General features: G+C 43.0%; 7 protein-coding genes across 7 annotated transcripts; 4 read left to right on the top strand and 3 right to left on the bottom strand.

The window, feature by feature from the left end:
- The first annotated feature begins 116 nt into the window (after positions 1 to 116).
- BCR41DRAFT_419578 (hypothetical protein) lies at positions 117 to 4026 on the top strand. The gene is made up of 2 exons (XM_022029783.1): positions 117 to 693; positions 836 to 4026. The coding sequence occupies exons 1-2, from the start codon at positions 284 to 286 to the stop codon at positions 4014 to 4016; spliced, it is 3591 nt and encodes a 1196-aa protein (XP_021884341.1). The 5' UTR covers positions 117 to 283; the 3' UTR covers positions 4017 to 4026.
- A 107-nt stretch (positions 4027 to 4133) lies between these two features.
- BCR41DRAFT_419577 (hypothetical protein) lies at positions 4134 to 7143 on the bottom strand (the record flags this gene model as incomplete). Its single annotated transcript, XM_022029782.1, has 3 exons — positions 5223 to 7143; positions 4772 to 5107; positions 4134 to 4660 (listed from the first exon to the last, which is right to left on the bottom strand). Exons 1-3 carry the CDS (start codon positions 7105 to 7107, stop codon positions 4134 to 4136), a joined length of 2748 nt encoding a protein of 915 aa, XP_021884340.1. The 5' UTR covers positions 7108 to 7143.
- A 2491-nt stretch (positions 7144 to 9634) lies between these two features.
- Positions 9635 to 9975, bottom strand: BCR41DRAFT_347570 (hypothetical protein). The gene is made up of 2 exons (XM_022023122.1): positions 9813 to 9975; positions 9635 to 9721 (listed from the first exon to the last, which is right to left on the bottom strand). Exons 1-2 carry the CDS (start codon positions 9957 to 9959, stop codon positions 9695 to 9697), a joined length of 174 nt encoding a protein of 57 aa, XP_021884339.1. The 5' UTR covers positions 9960 to 9975; the 3' UTR covers positions 9635 to 9694.
- A 3826-nt stretch (positions 9976 to 13801) lies between these two features.
- On the bottom strand, positions 13802 to 14748 carry BCR41DRAFT_201782 (hypothetical protein). Its single transcript, XM_022019889.1, has one exon. The coding sequence runs from the start codon at positions 14479 to 14481 to the stop codon at positions 13888 to 13890; it is 594 nt and encodes a 197-aa protein (XP_021884338.1). The 5' UTR covers positions 14482 to 14748; the 3' UTR covers positions 13802 to 13887.
- A 584-nt stretch (positions 14749 to 15332) lies between these two features.
- BCR41DRAFT_201841 (hypothetical protein) lies at positions 15333 to 17917 on the top strand. Its single transcript, XM_022019891.1, has 4 exons — positions 15333 to 17156; positions 17329 to 17443; positions 17553 to 17614; positions 17826 to 17917. Exons 1-3 carry the CDS (start codon positions 15436 to 15438, stop codon positions 17583 to 17585), a joined length of 1869 nt encoding a protein of 622 aa, XP_021884337.1. The 5' UTR covers positions 15333 to 15435; the 3' UTR covers positions 17586 to 17614; positions 17826 to 17917.
- A 206-nt stretch (positions 17918 to 18123) lies between these two features.
- On the top strand, positions 18124 to 19728 carry BCR41DRAFT_201815 (hypothetical protein). Its single transcript, XM_022019890.1, has 3 exons — positions 18124 to 18232; positions 18352 to 19548; positions 19693 to 19728. The coding sequence occupies exons 1-2, from the start codon at positions 18179 to 18181 to the stop codon at positions 19369 to 19371; spliced, it is 1074 nt and encodes a 357-aa protein (XP_021884336.1). The 5' UTR covers positions 18124 to 18178; the 3' UTR covers positions 19372 to 19548; positions 19693 to 19728.
- Positions 19729 to 19821: 93 nt separating this feature from the next.
- BCR41DRAFT_347564 (kinase-like domain-containing protein) lies at positions 19822 to 22764 on the top strand. The gene is made up of 3 exons (XM_022023121.1): positions 19822 to 20043; positions 20213 to 20391; positions 20487 to 22764. The coding sequence occupies exons 1-3, from the start codon at positions 19983 to 19985 to the stop codon at positions 22668 to 22670; spliced, it is 2424 nt and encodes an 807-aa protein (XP_021884335.1). The 5' UTR covers positions 19822 to 19982; the 3' UTR covers positions 22671 to 22764.
- Positions 22765 to 24702: the final 1938 nt, after the last annotated feature.

Below are 24702 nucleotides of genomic sequence, written 5' to 3'. Positions count from 1 at the left end.
GGAAGGAGCAAAAGAAAGATGAGAAGATTGATGCAGAGTGTGGGAAGATGTTATAAGGAAGTGTATTTTTAAAAATAAAGTGAGCGCTCGTTTTCCAAGGTCAACTCTCTTTCTCTGTTTCTTTTTCATTCTTTTTAGAACTTATATCCCCCTCTACATTCACTCGCATACTTGCCATTCTTTCACCCACAACCACCATCATTTTTTATTTTTTTTATTTTCGTTCCTCTATAAGCGATTGTCTCCAAAGTGTGAGGCAGTCAGCCCATAAATAAAAAACGCCATGGCCTCACAGCAGCAACCGCAGGGCCAGAGTGTTAATACCACGATAAGATCGCGTTCTACTACCAATACAACAGAATCAACAGCAACACCACCACCAAGACCAGGACAAAGGTTTACAAGAAATGGAAACCTACATAATAAGGAACGATTACCAAGTACGCGTCTTGCAAAGTTATTACTGTGGGTCCTGCTGATTCATGTGGGTGCCATCTATCTCTTCACTCGAGGATTTCTCCTTTCCAGATCAGTCTTGGATTCCAAAAGTGAATGCAACAACACTGTAGTGGATGAATCCTTCTATGACGATGCATACTTTCGTACTCATTCAAATGGAAATGGAAATGAGTGCTGGTACCCACAGCAATACAAAAAAGCTGTAATCATCGTCATTGACGCGTTGCGGTTCGAGTAAGTTTTGTTTCCAGAAAGGATTCGCCCCGCCTCTTTCTTCCTCCTCCTCGCCCTTTCTGCCTTTATTACTATTATTATTATTTGAAAAGAGAATGTAAGCTAAAACTCTTTAGTAATTATTTTCTTTTTATTGGGATAGCTTTGTAGTGCCCCATCATGAACTACATGAGAATGATCAACGCGAGCCCTATTATATCAACAAATTGCCGGCGATCCACAACTTGCTCCAAAAGCAGCCCGACAACACCCTAGTCTTTCAATTCGTAGCAGACCCACCAACAACAACTCTTCAACGTCTCAAAGCCCTGACCACAGGTACACTACCGACCATTATCGATGCTGGATCCAACTTTGCCTCCTCGGCCCTTAAAGAGGACAATTGGCTCTCTCAATTTGAGGCTTCAAGAGGTCGGGATCGAATCTTGTTCATGGGCGATGATACCTGGACAGGATTGTTTCCACAAGTCTTGACTGTCAATAATTCACACGCCTTCCCATCATTTGATACACATGATCTGGATACACTCGATAATGGTGTTATGAAGGCATTGGGCCCCGCATTGGAAGACACTACAAAGTGGGATCTGTTGATTGCTCATTTCTTGGGCGTAGATCACTGTGGACATACATATGGACCAGATGACCCTCATATGGAAATCAAATTGACTCAGATGAATGAACAAATCGAGAAGGTCATCCAAAGTATCTCGGACGATACATTGGTGGTGATTATGGGTGATCACGGTATGAATGGACATGGGGATCATGGTGGAGACAGTGATGATGAGGTTGAGGCAGGATTAGTGATTTATTCCAAACGCAAGCTAGTCAATAACCGCGGCCTGTTGGATAAGTTCTCATTGGGCAAGGACATCTTACAGTACTCTAAAAAACCGGTTGGAGGTCGTGTTTACAGGACAGTGACCCAGATTGATTTGGTTCCAACTCTTTCTTTACTCTTGGGGTTGCCCATTCCGTTCAATAACTTGGGAGCTGTCATTCCAGAGTTGTTCCTCTCAGCAAAGAACCCTGATCAAGCTATTCGGGATCTGTTGCGGGCCATGCGTCTGAATGCAGCTCAGGTAGCGACGTATTTCCAGTCTTATAGGGCGCTTCATCCGACATCCGATATTGCACTGGCCATGGAGACCGAGTTTGGAGCTCTGTTTGAGCATGCAGAAACATTCATGAAGGAAATGTTTTCTGGACAAGATCATCACCGACAAACAACAAAGCAACTAGTTGAAGCATTAACACTGTATTCAGAATACCTTCGAACTTCATTGACATCCTGTAAGCGGATTTGGGCTCATTTTGATGTGCCACTGATGGCTGCTGGTGGAGGGATCTTATTAGCGAGTTGTCTATGTCTGTTACTTCATATCACGCTCTTCAAATCTGTGGGCATGGCTCCCAACTTGGAGAAGTTTCTGGCAGGCGGAACACTTTTGGGTATTACACTATCACGACATCTGAAACCTCTGTTGCTTCAGATTCAGACTGTTCAAGAATCGTCCTTGGGATTACTCGACATCATGATCTTTTCTATGGCAACATTCTCCATCTTGGGATTTCTTCTGAGTATGATCATGCAAGGAAAGGAGTTGGCTAAGCAAGGCTCATGGAGCTTCACTAGCTTTGCTAAATCAAGGCGGCGATGGTGGTGGCCACCATTATCAGGATTCTTGGCTTGCCTGTTCATTTTCGTGAACTGTTTGATCTTTGCGTCGAATTCGTATATTGTTCACGAGAGTACATTCGTAATTGGGTTCTTGCAGACTTTTGGGGTTATTGGACTTTTGTTCTCACTGCGAGTTCCTAACAAGGCAGCTAGGATAAAAGCCGTGATCCTGTCCTTGTCATTTATGGTCATGACCCGGGTCTTATCCGCATCAACAGTCTGTCGTGAAGAGCAAGGGGATCTGTGTTTACCTACGTATTATGCATCTGCTCAACAATCTGTGCCATCACAGTGGTCGCTAGTAGCCTTGGTAGCCAGTGGAGCAGTGACGCCATATTTGATCCGCCGGCTCTTGAGTATGACGAAATCCATGAATGGAATTGCGTTGCTATGGATTGATTATGGACTCCGATTGGGAATCATTTTGGGGACGTTGTATGCAGTATTAGATCATGAAGGGACAAAGGCTTTGGTCGACTCTGACGGAACTGGAGGCTCAAGGGGCGCAAGAGAAGGAAATGCGTTTGATCCGTTGATGGCTGAAATGAATCAGGAAGGGGGCAAGTACATGTGGGCAAAAACAACTCTGGTCCGGATTGCATTTGGATTTGCGCTTTTAGTCGGCCCAGCGGCTTGGTGGGCAAGTCCTCTGTGTATGGATATCCAGACTGTGGATGTTCCTGTGGATTCTAATGTCCCCTCAGCAACAACAACAGCGGCAGCAGCTACGAAACGTAACAACAAAAAGTCTTCTGCATCGTCTTCTGCGACATCGGCGCCTGCAACACAACGTCGGGTATATATTTATGGATATGCCAACGCCTTTGGGGCTAGTTACTTTGTGGCATTGACGATGGTGTTCCTTTTCGTAATTTTGACTCAGAAGCCCTTAGGAGTAATCGTGTTGACAGTTGGGTTAGCACAGATTGCATGTTTGGTCGAAATGGTAGATATTTGGAGGGATGCGGATTTTGCGGTCTGGCAACTTGGGATTGTGGAGAGGATTCAAGCCGAGACAGAAGCACAAGCACAAGCAGCAACAGGAGGGGGAGCGACAGCAAATAGTCAAGAGTCTTCTTCAGATTCTGTAACGGCAGAGGTATTGGCCCAGCATCCACAGCCTCCAACGCTGAATTTATTGTTGCCAACGGTGGTTTTATCCTTGATGGGCAACCTCTTATTCTTTGCGACGGGCCATCAAGCGACATTATCATCCATTCAATGGTCATCAGCCTTTATTGGAGTGCCTACGCTCAATTACGTCTTTTCACCGATCTTAGTGGTTGTGAATACATTGGGTCCGTTCTTGATATGTGCAGTGGCACTGCCCTTGGTAGTGTTGTGGAAGTTGCCACCAAAAGCTGACAGGTTAGGCAAGATTGTGTTGTTCCCAGAGCTCACAAGACTTTGTTTGATGATGATGATGCACCAATCGTTAGTCCTGGTGGCGAACATGTTTTTCACCGGAGGAATGTTTAGACGTCATCTGATGGTGTGGAAGGTATTTGCACCGAGGTTTATGTTGCAAGCGAGTGCATTGTTAATGATGGATTTGGTGTTGGTGGTCGTAGCAGTGTTGATCATCCTGAGTCGAGTGGTTAGAGAAGTCACCCAGGTCCTGTCTGTTCGGATAGTTTAAAACAAAAAGCAAAAAAAAAAAAAAAAAAAAAAAACAGATCATCAGATAGCAATATATTATACAACAATAAGCATACTACAGGAGCCTTTTTTATTTTATTTTATTTTTTATTTTTTTTTAAAAGCCCTTCCGTACGTTGGCACTAAGACCGTCTTTGTAAAAATCGACCCACATTGGCATGTTTCCAACTTTGGCCTTTATATGGCAAAGTACATCGACCTCCAATGTACCGCCCAAGGCCTTCCTCAGAGCTTCATACCCAGCTGAAAACAATTCAAGGGTCACGGGTAAGCGAGGGGTCCTGGCATAACCCGAGGTTTCGTTCTGATGATCGTTAGCAGGGATGAGGATTGGCTTCGGGCTGCCGATATCATGTTCAAAATTGACCAAGATATGACCCAGTGGTTCATCCTTATAGAAGGCCGTGCCATTCAGATAAAGGACTGTGATCATAGCATCAAGCGGGTTGAGAAGTTCGAGAACAAGGGAGTGTGAGAGAAGGTACATTGTCGCTGAGAGAAGGAAATCTTGTTCAATCGCGGGTAAATACGAGGTAATAGTGAACGTAGAGAGCATAGGCTGTAATAGTGGAATGTGAGTTGAATTAGCATGTCCCAGAACGTCAAGAGTCGTCGTATTATCTCCTATTAGTTGTATAGTTATTAGTTGTAGGATCGATTTTTTTTTTTTTTTTTTTTTGAGGTCAGGGATAGTGAATTAACACGTAAAAAAAAAAAAAAAAAAAAAAGCCATACCAGAGATATACTTTGAAATGAACTCACGCGACGCATTCCTCGCAGGCTCCATATTACAGTTGGGACTATGTTTGCGCTTACAGTCAATGGATGGGTCCATGATACCAATACACCTGATTGTATTGTTGCCCGGTAGAACTTGCCCATCCGTGACTGTAGCCATTCCAATGATGTAACCCCCGTGAGATAATAAAAAGGACAAATCTCCAAGCGTCGCACTGATATTAGAAGGATTCCAGAGCACTAATGTGGCTTCGACAGTCAAAGAATTCTCTGAACTACCGATAACATCCAACTTTTCAAGCAATGGAGCCACACCCACAAGACCACCAAGTCCTAACCATCCATGATCAACAAGTATATTTAGATAAATAAAATAAAAAAGTAAAAAAAAAAAAATAAAAAATAAAAAATCGTCAAAATACAGTTTAAAACGGCAATGAATCATTACCTCGTTGAGTCGTAATAACATCAAATGGGATAGGACCAAGCTCAAATGTGCCAAGCCCAGTTTCGACCTCTGCCACTGCTTCTCCCACAATACCCAAATGAATCCAATCCTGTGTAAAGGATGAATTCAAAAACTGATAGAAGGCTTCCATCTGGCCAGACTCCACCTCCAGTGGCGTTTGCTTCATATCCAAATACACTTCTAATGTATCACCATTCTGTCGGCTGATTGTCGGTAGGAAAGCAGAGATGCCTAATGACGCCATGTGCTTATCGCCTCCCGGTGCCTTGATCCACGCAGTTGGCTTCATTCGAAGTAGTTTGATGGGGAAAGTGACATTGGGTGGCAACTGCAGAACACTTGACAACTGTCCACTCAAAAGAGCCTGACGTTTATTGTCTGAGAATCCAAAATCAAGCTCGTTCATGTCGAGTGATTGGATGAAATCCTTGTTGGGTGATCCGGGAAAGATCATTTGCAAGACAATACTCTTAAAGACCTCCGAGAGCCATGGTGGGACGTTGGGGGCCTTGGAAAGGGCACGTACTTGGATGGTTGAGTTATCGCCCTGAATGAACCGCGATAACAGCTGCCCTAGGAGCAGTTGCTTTTCAGATATAGATCCAAAATGAGCTATTTCTTGTCCCATCGTTGTCTTATGCCAGTCGTCAAGATGGAAGAGTCGGCCCGAGAGCTCAATATCATTCGACTGATGACTCTTCAGCTCTAATTGAGATGTGCTTACTTCAGCGATTTGGTAGAAATCTACTTCAGGATGAGTCTTTGAAGGTAGATAAATCCCAAACGTAACAGCTCCCATCTGCATCGAAAGCACTTTGGATGGGTTATGGATCCGTGCAATGCCCGACATAGATATCCCGCCTAGTGGATTGTTTTCAGGCAACTCCATGGAAGTCAGCGCTGCATTCTGAATACCCTGAAGTCCATCCATTGGTACGACACGGTCGAGCCGCAGCTTCGTGTACCACAATAAACCGAGTTTAGTATAAATCGGCCCACGGATCACCAAATCCGCTGTTGATTGTTGGAGTGTACGGCTAAAGAAATCAGCCATGAGTGATGAATTGGTCACACGGACATATGCAGATATATCAAGTTGCAAGCTTTGACCCAATGGCATTCGCTGTTCCTCTACATCGAATTCTGCCATGAAAATATCGTTTTGCATGGAAGGTGTGCTTAATGTCAAGGTGGTGGGCTGCAAGGTCACGGTAGGATGGAATGCCTGTTGGACCAGGCCTGTTAGACCAAAGAAACCGTCATTTGAGGAATCCAAAAGGATTTCACTCTTTATATCAATCTGGAATCCAGAGTCATCCATATCATGTATACTTGTCTTTTGAATGTTGAGGATCAAGGCATTGTCAAGGACTCTTTGAGAGATCCATGATGCAATAGCAACAGTAAGGAAGCACAATAGTAAGAGGAGACCAATGGTCACGATGGAGTCGGAGTAAATTTTTTTCCATTGACGGGGACGTGTTGTTATTATAGCTGCTGGTGTTGCAGTAGGTATCTGAGGAGATACAGCTGTGCCACTAAGGCCTTGTTCCACATCACTATTGTTGTTGTAGCTATTGCTTTGACTATAGGGGGAACCTGCCGGTGCTGATGCCGGTGCTGGTGTTGGTGCAAGTGTTGATGATGTGCTTCCGTTGTGTGCCTGTAAAAGTGGCGTTCGCTCACTGGCCTCAGGACTCATATCGTCGCTGTAGCGATTAGAATTGCCATTGCTGTTGTCTGTGGCATTGTTCATGTTATTGTTCTCGTCATTACTTCTCTCATTTAACTCACTGATCAGTTGAAGGAGACTCTTCCTTGAAGGACCATCCTGCTGACCTTTTATTGGGAGTCGACTTGTCATTTTTTTTTTTTATTATTTGTTAACTTTTTTTTTTTTGTGATACTATTTGAAGTTGTGAAATGGGGTTGCCCAAATGAATGAGAGTGAATGAAGTTTAAGCCAGAAGCGTCCCCCCAAAGACAACCTAAGCAAGTGTATTTGCCCCTTTTCAAATGAAGGGTCTGTGCACTAATAATATGCATGCAATCGGAATATATTTTATTAAAATGGAAACGCATATGGAAGAATGAATCACAGTATTGTTTCAATTTGTAGGGGCGCAGATGGCGGATTACTTCCGAGTGAAAAGATTAGACATGGACGGAGCAGCAGCTCGCATTGTCTTGAGATTAAATCGAGCCGTGTTCTTACTTTGAGTGCTTCCGGGTATACTAGACGTACTAGACGAAGCACCTGCAGATGACCCTATTTCAGTGCCTTAAAAAACAGATTTTTTTTTTTTTTTTTTTTTAGCACTGCATTCTCAATTCAAAGACAAAAGACAGTTGTATTTATCATTTGAAATACAAGCTATACCTTCTTGGTGTAAAGAACTGGCTTTACTTGACCCTTCGCTAATTCATCGCATTAAAAAAAGAGGTACGTCAATAAAATTGATTTAAATTCACCGAAGGACAAGTTTTCTTTTGTTCTTTTTCCCACATTAATCATTGCTATCAAATGATACAACCAAGAAAGAACGTACTTTCCATCCCCTCCTTTGCTCGTATCAAAGCTCTCAACACTAGGCCCATCTGAGATATATACCTGATCACCATTGTGATGTTGACTAAACGTTCTTTGGTGCAAGTTCAATTGAGATTGACTGTGATTCGGGGATTGTGTATGATGTGGCTTTGAGCTTCCCCCAGCTCCTGTTCCCGTTCCAGTTCCATTAGCTATTCGGAGTCGTTCCTTCAGTTCAGCACGCTTCTTCTCGCCTTTTTTACCCTGCCAGCTTTTGAGTAATGCCTGCATAGCCTTTTTATCCGCACTCTGTGCACGCTGCATTGCATTATGGATAGTCTCGGGCTCGGAAGAGGCCAAGTCATTTTCAAGCAAATATTTCGCAGACTCGATTCGGTTGAACAGCGCCGCCACCACCAGTGTATTCATATTTTCGTTATTTAGTGTCGTAGATTCGGCCCCATTGTCCAGAAGTAACTTGATTAATGCTGGATCATCATGTTTCATCAACACGTTCTGCATCACGGAGTTGCCGTTAGCATTCGTGAGATTGACATTTGCTCCATGAGAGATCAAGAGGTGCATGACTGTATAAGGCTTGGTGAGTTGCCATGCTGCCCTGTGAAGCAGTGTTGATTGCGAACTATTTCGCTGGTCAGGAGAAGCTCCATTGTTCAAATGACGCTGAATAGTCGCTACATCCCCCATCTCCACAGCTTCCCAGATACCCGGCGTGATCTCATTAGGAGAAGTTGGAGATAATGCTGAAGGCGCAATAAGGAAAGCGCCTGGATAACTGATGGGTTGAATGAACGATGTGTGTTGTATCTGGGTCTGTTGAAATGTTCGATGAACTGTAGAATCAGCCCCTTTATCACTCGTTGTTGGCTGATAGGATGCTGCAGTGAATGGGATTTCGACCTTGACTTCAGATCTAAAACGTAATAAAAAATAAAAAAAAAGAAAGAGAAAATTAATACGTCATGACAATGTTTGCAGATATCGAGAGTCTATCATATAAGTTGAATTTGCAAGGCTCAGAACACTTACCCATCGGCTGCTGAGGGCGGTAGCATGTACGATCCCATATATGAGGTCTCTGATGTGGGTGCGTGAACAGTATTCTTACTCTTGTCATCCATGATGACATTCGGACGAGTTGAACTGTCCACAACCATTCCGGTCGATTGTTGGATTAGGCTCAAACGGGCCTGAGCAGCCGCATTTTCTTCCATAGACTTCAAGACTGGTGAGGTATATGTGGTTGAGGGCACGTATGTCATCGTAGGACTAGCGGCAGAACTCGACGGGGAAAGATATGCGAGCATCCCATTTCCTGGTGCGAAGGTTGGTGAAGTTGGACTCGTACATGCCGTTGACACACTGGCATGGAATCCAGTTGCAAAATTGTTTGCATCTAGAACATGATTCTGTACTAGCGGAGGTGAAGGCAAAGACGGAGCTGGAGTCGGAGTTGGAGTTTGAGGCGATGGGGTATATCCAACATCAGATTCAACAATACAATGACTATTCCGAGCTGGTTCTGGAAATGGCGCTGATGGTTTTGGTTTTGCAGCTGATGGTGTTTCCATATTTGATGCGTTTGATGCGCTTGATGCGTTTGATGCGTTTGATGCGTTTAATAACCCTTGTGTACCCCAAAACTTTTCCGGAGTGGTGATGAAAGAAAATCTCGAGGGTCCAAAAGCCTTCCTAAATTGCATTCAAACAATTCAAAAAATAATAAACAATTGATGAGCGCGCCGTTCTGCCATCTTTCGACAGGTCTATTGTTTGATTTTGTTTCCATCTCCCCCCCCCCCCCACCCTTTCTACTTTATGTAATCTACTTACCTCCAGGTAATAACTTTGTGGGCTGCTTCCTCTTGTGAGTATCGAAAACGTTCATAAAGACAAGATTTCACCAATGCTTCCAACTCACTCTTGAGTAAGTTACCATCTGCGTCACGACGCGTACTAACAACGAATGGTGCAGCACCCCACTGACGTTGCTCAATCATCTTCTCCACTGTTGCAAGGTCCTTGCCAAATGTATGAAAAATGATGCCGTTCAACTTGAGCTGTCGGACCATTCTCTTCTTCAGAATCCACAGCTCCTTTTCTGAGAGTGTGTCTGACTTTGTGATGATAGGGACCAGATTAACGCGTTCATGAAACAGTTTCATATACAGGATATCGATAGGCTTTAGTTCATAGAGTACGAAATAAAATGCGCATGTTGGAAGTGAATGAGCTCCGGAACCTGCAATCAGAAACCAGGCCAATTGCGATGAAGATATAGAAGGCGCAAAAATAGACGTTGCTGTCTGTAGATGGTGATTGAGATAGTCATCTGTCATGGACAAGATCGAGGAAGGGTTCGTTGTGGAAGAATAGCCTGGTAATGTTACGAAACGCACTTCTCTTGAAGGAATCTCAATCTTGGGCGGTAATAAGCCGAGTGGGTCATGAGTAAGACCCTCTCCTGGTCGAGCTGCCTCTGTTTTGTGCTGAAGAGTGTGCGCTGTTCTGACCTGAATCACTGGGAGACAGATAGCGGGTGGACTCAATGAGACTGATGAAGACAGATAAGAGGTCGCTGTTGCTGGCTTAGGAATGAACTCTTCAAGTGTCTCATTAGAGTGAATGTTGGCAAGTGTTGAAATGAACGTGTCAATAAATGAACTTTTTCCTACTCCTACATCACCAAGGAGTAGAAATCGTAATGATGTGACAGGAGTATCTTCCTGTCCAACCCGCTCTTTCAAACAAAATAAAAATGAAATAAAGTGTTGGTCAAGCTGATTCAAGTGATCATAAAGCACTAATGTCATTCTTCATTCTGAGCCATGCTACCATGCTACCATGCCATGCTGCAATTGCTTGTTCTTGAAAGTACCTGCTTGTTTGTTTGCAATCATTATTGTTATTTTTTCTGTCAAGACCAAGGTCAATAGGTGTATGTTAAGGAATAAGAAGGCGTTACGAGGAAAGATAAGAAAAAAAGAAAAAGAAAGAATGGCAATGATGGATGGGATAGGCGCCTTGAGTGGCAAGAGCAGGAGCAGAAGCAGAAGCAAGGGCTAAGGATTGGGCAAAGGATTGGGCAAGGGCAAGGGAGGATGGGGGCAAATGAAGAGTTGGGCGATGCAGGGAAAGGATTGTCGAGAGAAATTGTGGGCTGTAGAATTGTTAAGAATGCATGGCTTTGGTTCCGAAATGTATATCATCGCATGGCATGGAAAAATCGGAAATGGTGCTGCTCTCTTTGGGCTTTGCTCTTGGCTCTTTTATTGATATTATTACGCGTCAAGGATGTGGCGCACTGTGAAATCGACGACATCATTTCAGTAACAAATGCGAGGAGAGAAGAGGGATGAAATTGAGTATATCAAGCAGACGGAACCATGTCATCAAGCTCAGTAAGCTCATCAAGCATCAAGCCCAAATAGTTCGCACGCATGGGCCATGGTATTTGTATTAGTCTTTATCCATCAGGTAAGCCACTCCTCGCGCTTCTAAATTAATCGCTAGAAGCCCTTTCGAGCCCAGATATCAAGACCACGACAGTTGATGAAAGCAGTTTGTTATAACATCAAGTTGCAGTGTATGAACTGGAATAAAAAAAAGGGGAGGGGGGGAAAGCTACCAGCCTTGTTTAGGAGATTGATAAGGTGGTCGCGCAAAATTGACATTGCTTACTGCCAATAACCAAGGATTTCTCCAAATATGGACAGACAAATCGAGGTTATCGTCTCTCTTCTTCCTCAGCTAGTCCGCAGTGGATATCAATGAGATTTATGGAAAGAAGAAAGCGGTTGCAATTAAGATTTGAGGAAACATGTGGCGTATGGCATGTGGCATGTGAGACAAGAAAGGGGAGATCGATGTCATAGAATACAGAAATGGAAAAAGAAAAGGATAGAAAAGACTCCTGGTAAACATCTTGCTCACTACTTCACGATGTGCATATCATATAGGATGAGATAAACCTTCAGACTGACCAATGCGCATCGCTCAATCAAACAAACGATTCGATGAAGAAGCTGTGCTTACCTCATCATGTAAACAAAACCAAGAGAGTGAAAGAAGTATGTGTAAGATGGAAAGTTTTAAATCTTCATGAACATGCCAATGTGCCCGTCTACTTACTGTTCTTCTTAACCTTCAAGTATATATCTTTGATGCGCATGCACAGCATTCTTTATCGGCAACTTCATTTGAATTTATACTTTTAACCTTCTCCTTTCCCTTCTCTCCTTCTCCTTTTCCTCACACTCTCCCCCTTTTTTTTCCTTTAGTTTGTTTCCTGTATAGAAGCTAAAATGTAAAGGCGGGGAGTGATTGATAGTTGGTACAAACCCTACCTTTTCAAGCGAATTGTATGTACTCTGATTGGAGTGTTAAATTCATCAAGGTCGAGTATGACAGATGCCACGCATAGCAAAAATGGCGCATGTCCTATTATACCCCGATCCATTATTATTACTCCGTATCACATCACATGCACATTCAAGCTGCTAAGTTACCCTCGTATCGCTAGAAAGAAAGAAGAATAGCAGAATTAAGCGAAAAAGAGAAAGTGAAATGAATGAAAAGTGAAAGAGAGAATAAAAAGATCAACGGTGAGCATCATCCTTGTATTCTGGGGATGAAACAAATGAGAGCTGGATATCCGTGCACCGACGGGAAATCAATGGACTCAACAGGTCAGCAAACGATTTGTTTTGGCTCGCCACCGCAAGCAATTTGCAGGAATAAAATAGAATAAGCTGGATCTAAACAAATATTTGTAAATCCTATTAAAGATGAGCCCTTTTAAGAAAGCAGGCAAAAACAACCCAACTGTCTGCACTGTATTGGAATGACAGAATATTGTTTTATTATATTCAATGTTCATGCTGGGGCTTAAAAGGAATAGTATGGTTACGCATGAATCGTTTAAAAGGCTCCAGGTCCTGTTTATATTATGAATATTGTCTCACCTTCTCCGCGGACCTGTCCATGGCCACATGTCTTGATGCTATAACTTACTTGGGCATCTACATATTGTACGGTATTTACAATTTATGAATACATGACTTTGAAAAAAAAGTGGAGTGATGGTCACTGTAGACATTACTTGACTTTTTTTTTTTTCCCCTTTTTGCTCTTTTTGTATTTCGCGCTTTAAAGGGATCATGATTAAGGTGTAGAGCAAGCGCTTCGCCTCTCTGAATAATCTTCCATCAATATACTGCCATGCATTTCCCTTGGATCCCAACCCATGTCCACAATCCCATGGTATGTGCTTTACAGTCCCCCCTTTTGGATATAACACTCAAGGTTATACTGCCGTGGTTTTTTTTTTTTGGGTTTGGGTTTGGAAGTTCAAGCAAGGACTGCGAGGCTAGTTTTTTGTTTACTTCCCTATTCTGTATGAAAGGTACATTCGCATGCTCATGGTCCGATGCTTGAAAAAAATTATAAAATTCCATTCGCCTCTTCTCCTTTTTCCTTCCTTCTACTCTTGTCTCTTTTCACTCGTTCTGTCCAACTTTACTTTTCTTGCTCTGCATCCCCAACAGTTGTTGCTTGGTGTCTTTCTTTTTTTTCTTCTTCTCTCCTTGTTTATTCCGACCAAATAAGAAAAGGAAACGCGGACAGGTAACGACAAATATCCTGTGGACTATTTTGGCAGACTAGTGATTCAACAACAAAAAAAAAGATCCTTCAACGCAACTTCTACTCGCTGTTCTATTCGCACATTCTTCCTATACATTTTCCTTTCCAGCTTCCCAAGGCATGGTTTCTATCCAATGAACCGAATCCTTTGGGCTAAATACATCTTCTTTAATTGCTCCGCTTCCTCCAAGGCACTCTTACTGTCCACTGCGCGCGTGTCCTCACTCTCGCCCCCTCATCTCTTTTTTTTTTCTTTTATGGGTTCGTTCCGAAGATGATAACATCTCGAAAGACAGTAAAGAGAGCGTTAAACCTCTTTGAGCAAACACATTGGGAAGGAGGAGATGGTTGACTTTGAAAGAAAGATTGACAATTTTACTCATCCTACCGACCCTGCTATCCTCACGATGCAAGCCATGAAATATAAACATATCCAATGCATCGCATCAATTATCCACGATATCGTCTATTTGTGCGGTACAGTCTAAGGTTTCTACTACTAAGGTTTCTGCTGTACAGTGTACACAATGCGAGTATGCGAGATATGCAAACAATGAATTCCGTCCCGCTTCGTATGCAGCAGTCTGCGGGGCAAAAAAAAAAAAAAAAAAGGAGAGGCATGGGATATATAATTGACAAAAATAAATAAATCCGCATGTCAACAACAGAGGGTAAAGGGCGACAACCGTGGAATCTCCCTCTCCCCATTCCCTTCCCCATGCACCATGAACCATGCACAATGCGCAACCAACGGGATCCCTTTTCTTTTTTTGAACTTACACGCATACACACAGCATGTTCTATCAGGCCAGCAACAACGCAAAAACAAATGCACGCTACACACAGGCCCCATTTTCTACCGCATTGGCTAAGCACAACCATGCGTTCATACTTCACTGTAGTTTTCTTTGTCCATTTTTTTCCTTCACTTTCGCCCTTTTTCATTTTCTTTGTTCTTTGATGGTGATGTCTATGGGAACGTGTGCGTTGTGTAACTGGTTCTTTCTTTTTCGTTTGGTCGGCCCTTTTTTTTTGTTCGGTCATTTTTTTTAATTTTTTTTTTTTTTGCGCTAGGCCTCTAGACTCAGATAGACTCCCCCTTCATTAATGGCATGTTGTAGTACATGCTGCAGCATTGGCATTGTAGTTTTTTTTTTTGCAAAATGAATAATAATAGCATGTAACATGGAACATGCTTCAGCGTTTGACCATTCGTAGGCCATGTCCATGCGACCATGCTTTGGAGAGAAACTTTTTTTTTGTTTGTTTGTGATGGTTCACATTAACAGTTTGTACCATCCCTTTCTTATTCCCACTATGAAAAAAAAAAAAAAAAAACCGTGACCTTTTTGCTTCTCATCTCTTTATTCTCCCATGGATGGCAATGGCATGCATACCATGCACATCTGAAAAAAAAAAAAAAAAAAAAAAAAAATTCTTATCCCCTTTTCACTCTCACTTCATCTTTCTTTTCTTTACAATTTGCCATTGCATTAATCCATTCACATCCCCATTCATATACATTCATTCTTGTGCATTCGTTCGTCCTCATTTGAAATAAAATAAAACCACATTCGTCTTGTCTCCTTTTTTTGTCCATATTCATCCTCACTTAAACCCCTCCGCAACGCTCTCACTCTCTCTCACCTATCCTCGTTTCCATATCCTCGTCCTAACCTGCATGGCATACACCCCTATCTAACCCAATATCTTCCTCCCCCTTCCTCCTCTTTTTCTTTTTCTTTTTCTTTCTACGTTCATTGCACAGCTTGTTTTTTCTCTCAGATCCTAGACATACCTCTCCCAACAGCGTGTTCTATTCGGATACAAGCAGGGCTCGCTTTGCTTGTCTACAGAAGTGGAGATAAGCACGACCCTGAAGCTCTCTTATCCTTGGCAGATTCTTATACACCCTATTCACATTTCCACTACCATTTCAATCCATAAAGACATCCACATATCCAACTTTAAACCATCGGTCTCACTATTTGGTTGCTCATGACCGTCTCGGCTACTGCTACCTCCACGCCTCGTGCTGCCGCGCCCGTCGGTTCTGCCGCCACACCTACGCACCGCACCAATGGAGCTTCGGCTTCAAGTCCTATATCCGAACATCCACATGCGCTCCATGCCCAGGCTGGCGCCATTGGTCATCCACACTCACATTCACGCTCACATCCTTCTCTTGTTCCTTCACACTCTCACACCCATCATACCCACGCGAGTACTCATAACCATGCCCACGCGAATACTCATAGCCATGGTAACCACAACTTCAATCACTTACACTCACCCCCTGCTTCTGTTGCCTCGGCTTCTGCTGCACACTCGCCCGTAGACGCTAGCGAATCGCCATCTAGCTATTTCCACTCACAACATTCTCAATCACATTATGGAGAGCCACAGTCTACATACTCACACCTTCCTCCTGCACCACAACGCCACTATCTTTACTCATCGTCACTACCTGCAGATTCACTCCCTCGTACTTTTGCCAGATCTCCTGCCTACGACAAGGAAAGATACGTTCACCCCCATCATGAGCCACCAAGTCCCTCTTCTTATTATCCTCCATCCGTTCCTCGGCAAAACCCCCACTCTCATCAGGCTCCTCCTGGCCCTTCACCTACTTCAAAAAGCAGCGGATACACTCACTCACACAGTTACGACGACACAATACCAAGAACTAACAACCACAATAGCAACGGCTTTAGTAACATCAGCAGTAATCTGCCAGAGTACTCGTACCCCATGACACCTTCTCATAGGTCGCATCGAGATCAACAGCGACCGTTTCTTTTACAGCATCATCGTCATTACTCTGATGAGTATCAACATTCATATCATGCTTCCAAACAGGCACACTCACAAGAATCGGTGCCGACGCAAAATTACTACACAAATCCACAAGACCATTCATATACTCATCAGAGGCCATTATCACAGCATCATCATCAACGTCCAGACAGCTCACATCGCGAATCAACCGAGCGGCAAGAGACTATGCCCCATCAAAAACCCCCGCCCATTCAGACAAAGTGGACCGACGACATGTCGCGTGGATGTCCACCCTTCTCTTACCACAGTGGCTCGGGCTACACATCCGGGTACCGTAGTGCAGACAGTAGGATATCGCCTGCAACACCCCGATCTGTGCAGATTCATGGCTCCTACCTCCGCACTCCTATCTCAGCTCCACATGTCTTTACAGAATCCCCTTTTGACTACCGGGAACCAAGTCATTTCGGACATACGATTGCTAGCAGCTTACGCGGCAAGTATGACCTTCGTGAAGACGAGATGGAGCATTGCTCTGAGCGGGACGATGTTCATGAGCGTGAACATAGATACATTAGAGAAGGAAGAGAAGTGAATGAAGAGCATGGTGAAGATGATTACGCTATGATGGACAACCGGGCCAAGAAGCAAAAAGTATCCGGTATGGATACTCGACCACCGGTCTTTAGGAAGACATCGCCTTCCCGAGGCATAAAAAAGAGCAGTGTCGATAACGAAACAGAAGATGATGGAGAAGAAGACGCTCAAGGAAGTCACTTGACATCAAATCCTAGTAGTCGTAAACAGAGCGATTCTGGAAGCGTCAATGGAGATGAGCGATCACTTTCGGCTACCAAGGCAAAAAAAGCCAAAACGAAGCCGCAGAAACGAGGTCCTCGCCGCGCCTCTTTCCCGACTAACATGGGGGAAGTCATTGATCAGTAAGTTTAGTTTTTTCACTCCTTTTTTCATGTTCTTGGGAGGGGGGAGATCATGCACCTAAAAATGCAAGCATAAAAGTACAAGATGCGATGTGACACCTCCTGCGCAGATCTTTTTTGTTCATCCCACATGCCATACCATACTTTCTTTACATGTATTACTAAACTATAGAATTGAAGATGAGGTGCAAGTTAAGAGTGGGTCACAGTCTGAGAAAGGACTCCGTGCATTTGCACAACGTGTGTATGAACGAGTTGAAGCCCTGGGCTCCACACTTTACAGTGAGGTAAGTCAATTATCTCTCTTGTTTCTTTTGTCTACCGTCTCGCTTTTGAAAATGGATAAAAAAAAACATGTGTATGCTAACCGTAGATTTCTTCTTTAGCTTGTACAAGAACTTTATGTTGCTGAACAAGGAGGAAATGTAGACACAGCACAAACTGAGAAAGAACAAGAGGTAAAACAAACCTCCCCCCCTCCTGTTTCCAATGGCATGCATGTCAACATACATTCCCGTTTTTTTTTTTTTATTTTTTTATTTTTATTCTATTTTATGCACAGCTCAGAATGTCCTCTGTTAAACCCCATTTTTCTCCCTAATTGATATATGGCTTCAACACCCGAATCTAACATCCAGACACTTTTACGGAACATATTTTCTTGTATAGAATATCCGTCGACGCGTGTATGATGTTCTCAATGTTCTGAAGGCTTTGGGTATTATTATTTTTGACAACAAAGACATCCGCTGGGTCGGTATTGAAGAGTCTCCAATTGTTCAGGAAGTGACAAGTTGTCAAGCTGCTGCGACTTTGACTACAAATGGTGGTCCACCTGAGGATGGAGGAGATGATGAGAGTGAAGAACCAGAAGATGATGAAATGGAGATTGAAAAGCTTCAGGTACTGATCTCCAGAGCAAAAAATGGCCCTGTCGCATCATGAGGCATTATTAAATGAACCCTGATTAACCTTTTGTGCTTTTTGTATCTCATTTCTTATCACAGAAAAAAGTTGATGCCATGAAATTGGAGATTGAGCTTGAACAGGCTAAACTTCAAGATCAACTCACACGAGTAAGTCCTTATTTTATTTTATTTTTTATTTTTTATTTTTTATTTTTGAATTTTGAATTTTAATAAATTTTGAATACTAATTCTTCACCTTAATCTTTTGTTTTGTATAACCATCACAGCATGTGCAAGTTCTGAATCTTGTGAAACGGAACAAGCGGAGGGAAGCTAAAGAAGAGGAGCGTGCAGAGCGTAGACGACTACGGAAGGAGAGGCGTGCTCGAGCCACGGATGAAGACCAAGCCATGACCGATGTAGGACCACAGGGCTCAAGTGATCTCAATGAAGAGGTGCAACGTCGATCAGAGCGTCACCGACGTCATCGGTCTCCTCGTCATACCTCTGGAGATGCTACTGCCAATGGTGTTGATGCAAACGGTTTAGATATAGAAGAAGAGGATGAAGAAGCCAGACAGAGACGCAAACAGGAGCGACGCGAAAGACGTGAGCGCAAGGAGAGAAGAGCACAACGCAGGCGTGACAGGGAGCAGGAGAGACTTCCTCTGCCTATGGTTGTGGTGCGTATGCCTGGATATGCTGGCCAGAGCTCTGATTCTGAATCGAATATTTCGGTTGTACGCCGTGTTCGCGAAGAACAGAAGCCCAAGAGAGGGTATGTAATTTGGCATGCTTTCTTTTTTTTTTATAAATTTCCTTTAGATGACCTTAAACTAAAACATTCTTTTTTCTTTTTATCAATATCCATCTATAGCTCCAAGAGCAAACGTCGTTGTGAGTCAACTGGCCAGGAAATAACCATGGTTGAGATCCAAATTCCTCAGCAAGATGAACTGAGCATTATCTCTGACACTGAAATCCTTGGTGATCTTGGTTTCAACACTGTCACGATGGATGAACTGGAAACGATGCTGCCCAAGAACTTGATTGACGCTGTCAAGTACACAGTCAATTCCGAGGAACGCCACAATCGGTCGCCTCGCGGTCATAGGCGTATGAGAGCTTCTGAGGATATGCTCTTGTCAGCCGCAGCAGCTTCTGATACAACCGATGGTGATTCGACCATGACAGCAACAGATGGTGATGCAGACATGATGTCTGGTCCCACGTGTATCACTGTTCGAGGTGGATTTGAGCGAGAGATTGTGCGCGCAGCTAGTGAAGGTGTTTCTGCCTCCTCTTAATATTTCTTTTATTTTTTTTTTTTACGCAAATGTTAGTCTTTTCCGGTTTTGATGTTTTTTTATGTACAATAGTCCATTATATGTAAAATATGATTTGCCAATACAATTTTCAATCTAAGACAACTTGACTGAATGAATCGATGACATGTATCAGGGCATCAACCAAGACAGCCACATGTAATTACATCCAACATGACGTTAATGATGATATTAACCAATAGGTCATGTTTCTATGTGTCCTTATCTTTAAGTAAAGATGAACGTCATTTGAAATGCTGTAGTTATGCAATCAGAGCCTCATTCATACCCTTTGACTTTTAGCTAATAAACATCGGACAGCATCTCTTGGTGGCAACGTTTGTGACAAACATTAACCGATGAGAGGGCGGTCAATGGTCTATAAAATGGATCAGCAGACCTGTTTTGTCTTTGGCAGTGATTTGTGCAGGCCGAACATTTGCGCCTTTCGTTAGCTTGTCTTAATATTCTCGTAAATTCTTTTTCTCGATCTTGTTCTCTTCTTTCGACCAATTTCCTATTGTATTCTGAACCTCATCCGCAACCAAATATTGCCCCGTTCAATCCACTAATCAGACCCAAATCCTCTATTGATGGCTACACAAGCATGCAAAACCGTAGATGGCTCTGGCGATGACAGCACAAACAATTTTGGTATTGGCAACATCTTCATAGGAACCAATGATAATGACCTTGCTCACGACATTTGGCATTAACCCCATGAACCCTGTTTATTCCTTTACAACCTCTACGGCCTCTACACTTGGTATTCAATTCCCCTCTCTATCATCATTATTGCCTTCACCAATCAATGATTCTTTAGGAGCTACTATTACAGATATATCTCATGATTGGATGTCTGAACAAGTGCCATGTTATCAACATAGACAGCGAAGTGAGCCTGAAAGGCTAGTGTTCAACCCAACATATCCAAACTGTGCTCAGTACAGTTCAATTACATCCACAGGAAACGAGGATGGTGCAATGAAGGTGATAGAGCAGGTCAGTTTGCTTGAGCATTCATTCACCTGGACTTCATCTTCCTACTACGTCTTTAAGTCTAACAAAATTCTTATTTGGACACTGATGTATCACAGAGCAAGACCGGGAGAGCGAATTTAGGCACAGACGTTTCAGGCGACGGAGAAGACAAGACAAGATATCAGCAGCGTCGACCGATGGTATCCCCGATCGACACATCACCCTCCGGTTTGCAGTGGCGATGGCTTCAGAGCACACTTCCTACTATCCATGATCATTATACTGATAACACCGACCCATATACACCACCATCTATTGAACAAAATAGGAAGTCGCTATCAAAAGAAAAAGAAGCTCGGGAATGGCTTACATGGACACAAGGCTCGAATGTTGTCAAAAGAGAACTTTCCCTTGACCTAAGCAAGGACAAGGCCACCAATAGCACGCTCCATACCCACACAGAGCCTTGGTTGACTACATCCGTGGTACCATCACTACCGCATTCCCCGTCATCTCCTCCACCAATAGTTTCGTCTGTCCAACCATCACCCTTGCTATCGTCACCATTCACATCCACAACTTCTAGTCCAACATTCTCCATACCGACTGCTATACCAATCAAAGAGCCATTGCCATCACTACCATCACGATTTGAAAGTGCGGCTTTTACAACACCATCAACATCCGCTCAAAGGCAGAGTTGTATGGCTTTTAACAAGGCATCACCGTCCTCACACACCACCGTGGTTTCTGATGGTGGCCATAATGTAGATTTACAACTACAGCTTGGCCCCGAAGATAATTTGAAAGAACATGAAAGACTTGATTGTAACAGAGAACTTAGCAATGACAGTGGTAGCGGTAGTAGCCGTCCGTTTAGTACTCCCGGTATTCCTATCAATCGCTTTAATTATCCCACATCTATATCTTCACACCCATCGCATTTCTCCAGGGCTCGGTCTTTCTCGTCTCATCCATCATCTTCCAACTATCCATCCACACCAGCATCAACACCCATGATCACATCGTCATCATATAGCTCTCTTCCCTATAGCCCTGCGGTCGCTTTTCTTTCCAGTCTAGCGGATGCAACAGTACCGGAGCCAGCGCCAGATGAAGAGGGGTCCATCATAGGAGATTATATCTTGGGTAAAGTGATTGGCTATGGAGGGTTTTCAGTTGTGCGCGAGGCGTATATGACAGACATGACAACTGTTCAGGCCTCTGATGGTAAGAGTGATCTACGACGAGTTGCAGTCAAAATCGTGAAGATACAATCAGGAACAGCTGATCATGGTCGGATCCAGAGAACATTGAACAAGGAGATTACCATCTGGAGTCAGATCTCTCACCCAAATGTACTGTCATTCATTGCGGTCGAGAGGCTACCAACAGGAATATTTATCTTTTGTGAGTTGTGTACAGGTGGGCACCTCCTGCATTACTTGACAAAGCATCAGCAACAACGGCAGCAGCAGGGATTCACATCAATAGCAGCGATTTATCCTTCAGGTTCTAGCAAGCCCTCAGGTTTGGACGAAGAGCATGCGCGGAGTATCTTCAACCAAATCGCAGATGCTGTCAGATACTTGCATGAAGAGAAGAAAATTATTCATAGGGATATCAAGCTAGATAATATTTTGCAGCATGAGAGTGGAGCCTGGAAGATATGCGATTTCGGATTAGCAGAGTATCAAGATGAAGAAGCTGCGGAACTCTTTGGCGATACATTGTTTACACTACCAAGACGTGAATCGACTTTGAAGCTAACGCAGCCATCGCCGTCTTGTGGGGGAGATCAAGGTGAAGGGCAAGGAGGAGATCCAATAATGAATAGTGACCAAGAAGATGTGGAGGAGGGCGCTATTGCAGGAGGGTCGCTTGCCTACAGCTCGCCAGAACAATTACGGTGTCACAAGCCACTGCGATGTCCTCAGTCGGATGTGTGGTCACTTGGTGTGGTCTTGTATGCGATGCTTACAGGGCGATTACCGTTCCAAGATGAATATGAACCGAGGTTGCGTCTACATATTCTGAACGGACGATATGAAGAACCGACGGGGTGCAGTGCAGAGGCACTGAATTTGTTAAGAAATATGTTTAGATGTCGACCTGAGGAGCGATGGCGGATCGGACAAGTTCGAGATAGTTCATGGTGTCTGGGCACTAATGAAGACAACAGCAAGGCAGGTGGTCCCGATAGCGGAGTAGTTCGAAGCCATGTTGGCGAAACAGATTATAGTGGAGGAAGTAATGATTTTATGGCTACCTTTTTTAAGACTTTCCGAAGCACCCTGTAAAAATACCAATTGTTTTATTTTATTTTGACCTTATCTTATTTCTCGGTCGGTATAGCATATAGTACAGCCTACACTGCGAGTATTAAAGTAGCACAACATCCTTTGTATATCTCGAATGTTTCTTGTTCAGATATCCTCCAAATTCTGTGTCAATAGGTCAATCAATAGTGATCCAAGGTTCAGGCCTTTTCTTGTTCTTGCGGACTAAAATATGAGAGGGTGAGAGGGTAAGCATGGGCTCGGCGTAATCTCTTTGGGAGGCTGAAAATGCGACCATGCATAATGAATTCAAATAATGCTTGTTCTGCTGTCCCGTCCTCATGCTGATTGTTATTACGGATGTTACAAGTGTACTTACAAGTGTGTGCTATGAGCCCTCTTTCTCTCCTCTCCTTCCTCTCCTATTCTCACTCAGATATTTATGTTCGGCACAACGATACCTTTTTTTTTTTTTTTTTTTTTTTAGCTTTAGATGGCTTTTACACAAGTTAAGGGCTAAGTTTTCGGGAAAAGAATGATGGATGAGATTATCAAGGTTCGCCTGTTCCTTGTAAATCTATACCATGATTACAAGTAAGCATGGTTACATTTTTCACTTTCTCACTTTCTCAGCTCCATCAACCCTTTTCTTTCTTTAAATGACAAGTCGCGTATGACGAGATCGAATCAAATAAATAAAAGATGGTGATATGGTCTCCACTAAAAAGTAGAAAGGTATAGCGGGGAAAAGGAATAGTGATTGTTCGAGCAGTCCAGCGTCATTGTGAGCTTCCTAGACAATGAGTTTTGCCAACAAATAAAAAATCACTACTGCATCTCCTTATGATCCCAATCGCCACCACACATATTTCTCATTTTTAATTTGCTCCCTACACCTATTCTCTCTTTACTTTTCTTCCTCTTTCTTATTTTTTTCCTTCCTATTTACTCCGCTTGGACTTCATCCAATACTTTTCCCTTATTCCCAGACGATCTTAGACTCTTTTTTTTCAAGGCGATACTTTAGTGTACTTTGGCAAGAATTACTTGGAACCAGGATTATATCTGGATTCATCTTTCAAAGCCATCTCTGGACCATATTTCTGGACTTTCTCGAAATTCCAGCTCTGGACCTGCCTGAGATCAGCTACCGTTATCCCATCAGGACAGTCGCAGCAATCTATCAGAGCTTGTTCATTTTTCAGATATCTTCTGTCTGAGGATTTATCGATGGCATCATCTCGTTATCTTTGGCTCTTATTCTATCACTCCTTTTTTCTTTTTTCTCCATTCGATTCATTGTTTTCATTTAGTTTCTCCATCTTAATTCGATTGTTTGTGTTAGTTTAGTGGTGCTATTAGGTTGTGTCTTTTTTATTTTATTTATTTTATTTTTAAGTGCTCCTCTGCCTTGGAAGGAAAAAAATCCATTGATACGGACAATTGGGTTTTCCCTCGGTTGTTATTTCCTACACTTTTTTTAACGATTGGCAAAGCTTTTTTTTCTTTATTCCGCTTGCCCCTGTGTCCTTGTAGGCACAGCTTTTCTTAACCTTCCTCTTTCATTTTTTTTTTTTTTTTTTTTTACAATCCAAAGAGTTTAATTCATTCACTGGCTGTCAATTCTTCTTTTTATTTTACCTTCTGACAAAATTCACCTTCGAAACATACACGCATCCTAAATTCTCCCGATCCATCCTAGGGCACACTGGTTAGTCTTTTTCTTGCTCATGGCTGTCAAGACAAAGAAAAGGTAATAAATGAACAAGACATCTCGTGTGACTCGTCCTTTTTTTTGAAGCACATGTTTTACATTGCAGGAAGGGCAAAAGTATTTGGAATGAACTTGTGACAAAAAATGCCATGAACAATTTATTCCGCACTGTCGCGGAAGCCTATTAACGAAGAAGAGATGTTTTCATTCCACTATTACGACTTAATCTGACTCTACATCGGTTTCATCCCCATTCATGCTTTTTTTTTTTTTAAAGGAAACTTAATGCCACCACAAATAAGGATCAGGATGAATTAATCTTACAAACCATCGCCTCTA

Source organism: Lobosporangium transversale (genome assembly GCF_002105155.1).
Source record: "Lobosporangium transversale strain NRRL 3116 chromosome Unknown BCR41scaffold_6, whole genome shotgun sequence".
Lineage (NCBI taxonomy): Eukaryota > Fungi > Mortierellomycota > Mortierellomycetes > Mortierellales > Mortierellaceae > Lobosporangium > Lobosporangium transversale.
Note: the sequence above shows the minus strand (reverse complement) of the source record. Positions and strands in the feature narration are given on the sequence as shown.

Bases quoted from the DNA above. Each gene is read 5' to 3' on its own strand.
- BCR41DRAFT_201841 (XM_022019891.1), top strand. From the start codon at position 15,436: ATGACCGTCTCGGCTACTGCTACCTCCACGCCTCGTGCTGCCGCGCCC. The intron at 17,157-17,328 runs GTAAGTTTAGTT...ACTAAACTATAG, and splicing joins ATGGGGGAAGTCATTGATCA to AATTGAAGATGAGGTGCAAG. The intron at 17,444-17,552 runs GTAAGTCAATTA...AGCTTGTACAAG, and splicing joins GCTCCACACTTTACAGTGAG to AACTTTATGTTGCTGAACAA.
- BCR41DRAFT_347570 (XM_022023122.1), bottom strand. From the start codon at position 9,959: ATGAAACTGTTTCATGAACGCGTTAATCTGGTCCCTATCATCACAAAG. The intron at 9,722-9,812 runs CTTGCAACAGTG...ATGGTAACTTAC, and splicing joins TTCATACATTTGGCAAGGAC to TCAAGAGTGAGTTGGAAGCA.
- BCR41DRAFT_347564 (XM_022023121.1), top strand. From the start codon at position 19,983: ATGGCTACACAAGCATGCAAAACCGTAGATGGCTCTGGCGATGACAGC. The intron at 20,044-20,212 runs GTATTGGCAACA...ATGATTCTTTAG, and splicing joins TGACAGCACAAACAATTTTG to GAGCTACTATTACAGATATA. The intron at 20,392-20,486 runs GTCAGTTTGCTT...GATGTATCACAG, and splicing joins CAATGAAGGTGATAGAGCAG to AGCAAGACCGGGAGAGCGAA.
- BCR41DRAFT_201782 (XM_022019889.1), bottom strand. From the start codon at position 14,481: ATGACCGAACAAAAAAAAAGGGCCGACCAAACGAAAAAGAAAGAACCA.
- BCR41DRAFT_419578 (XM_022029783.1), top strand. From the start codon at position 284: ATGGCCTCACAGCAGCAACCGCAGGGCCAGAGTGTTAATACCACGATA. The intron at 694-835 runs GTAAGTTTTGTT...TTATTGGGATAG, and splicing joins ATTGACGCGTTGCGGTTCGA to CTTTGTAGTGCCCCATCATG.
- BCR41DRAFT_201815 (XM_022019890.1), top strand. From the start codon at position 18,179: ATGAAATTGGAGATTGAGCTTGAACAGGCTAAACTTCAAGATCAACTC. The intron at 18,233-18,351 runs GTAAGTCCTTAT...TAACCATCACAG, and splicing joins TTCAAGATCAACTCACACGA to CATGTGCAAGTTCTGAATCT.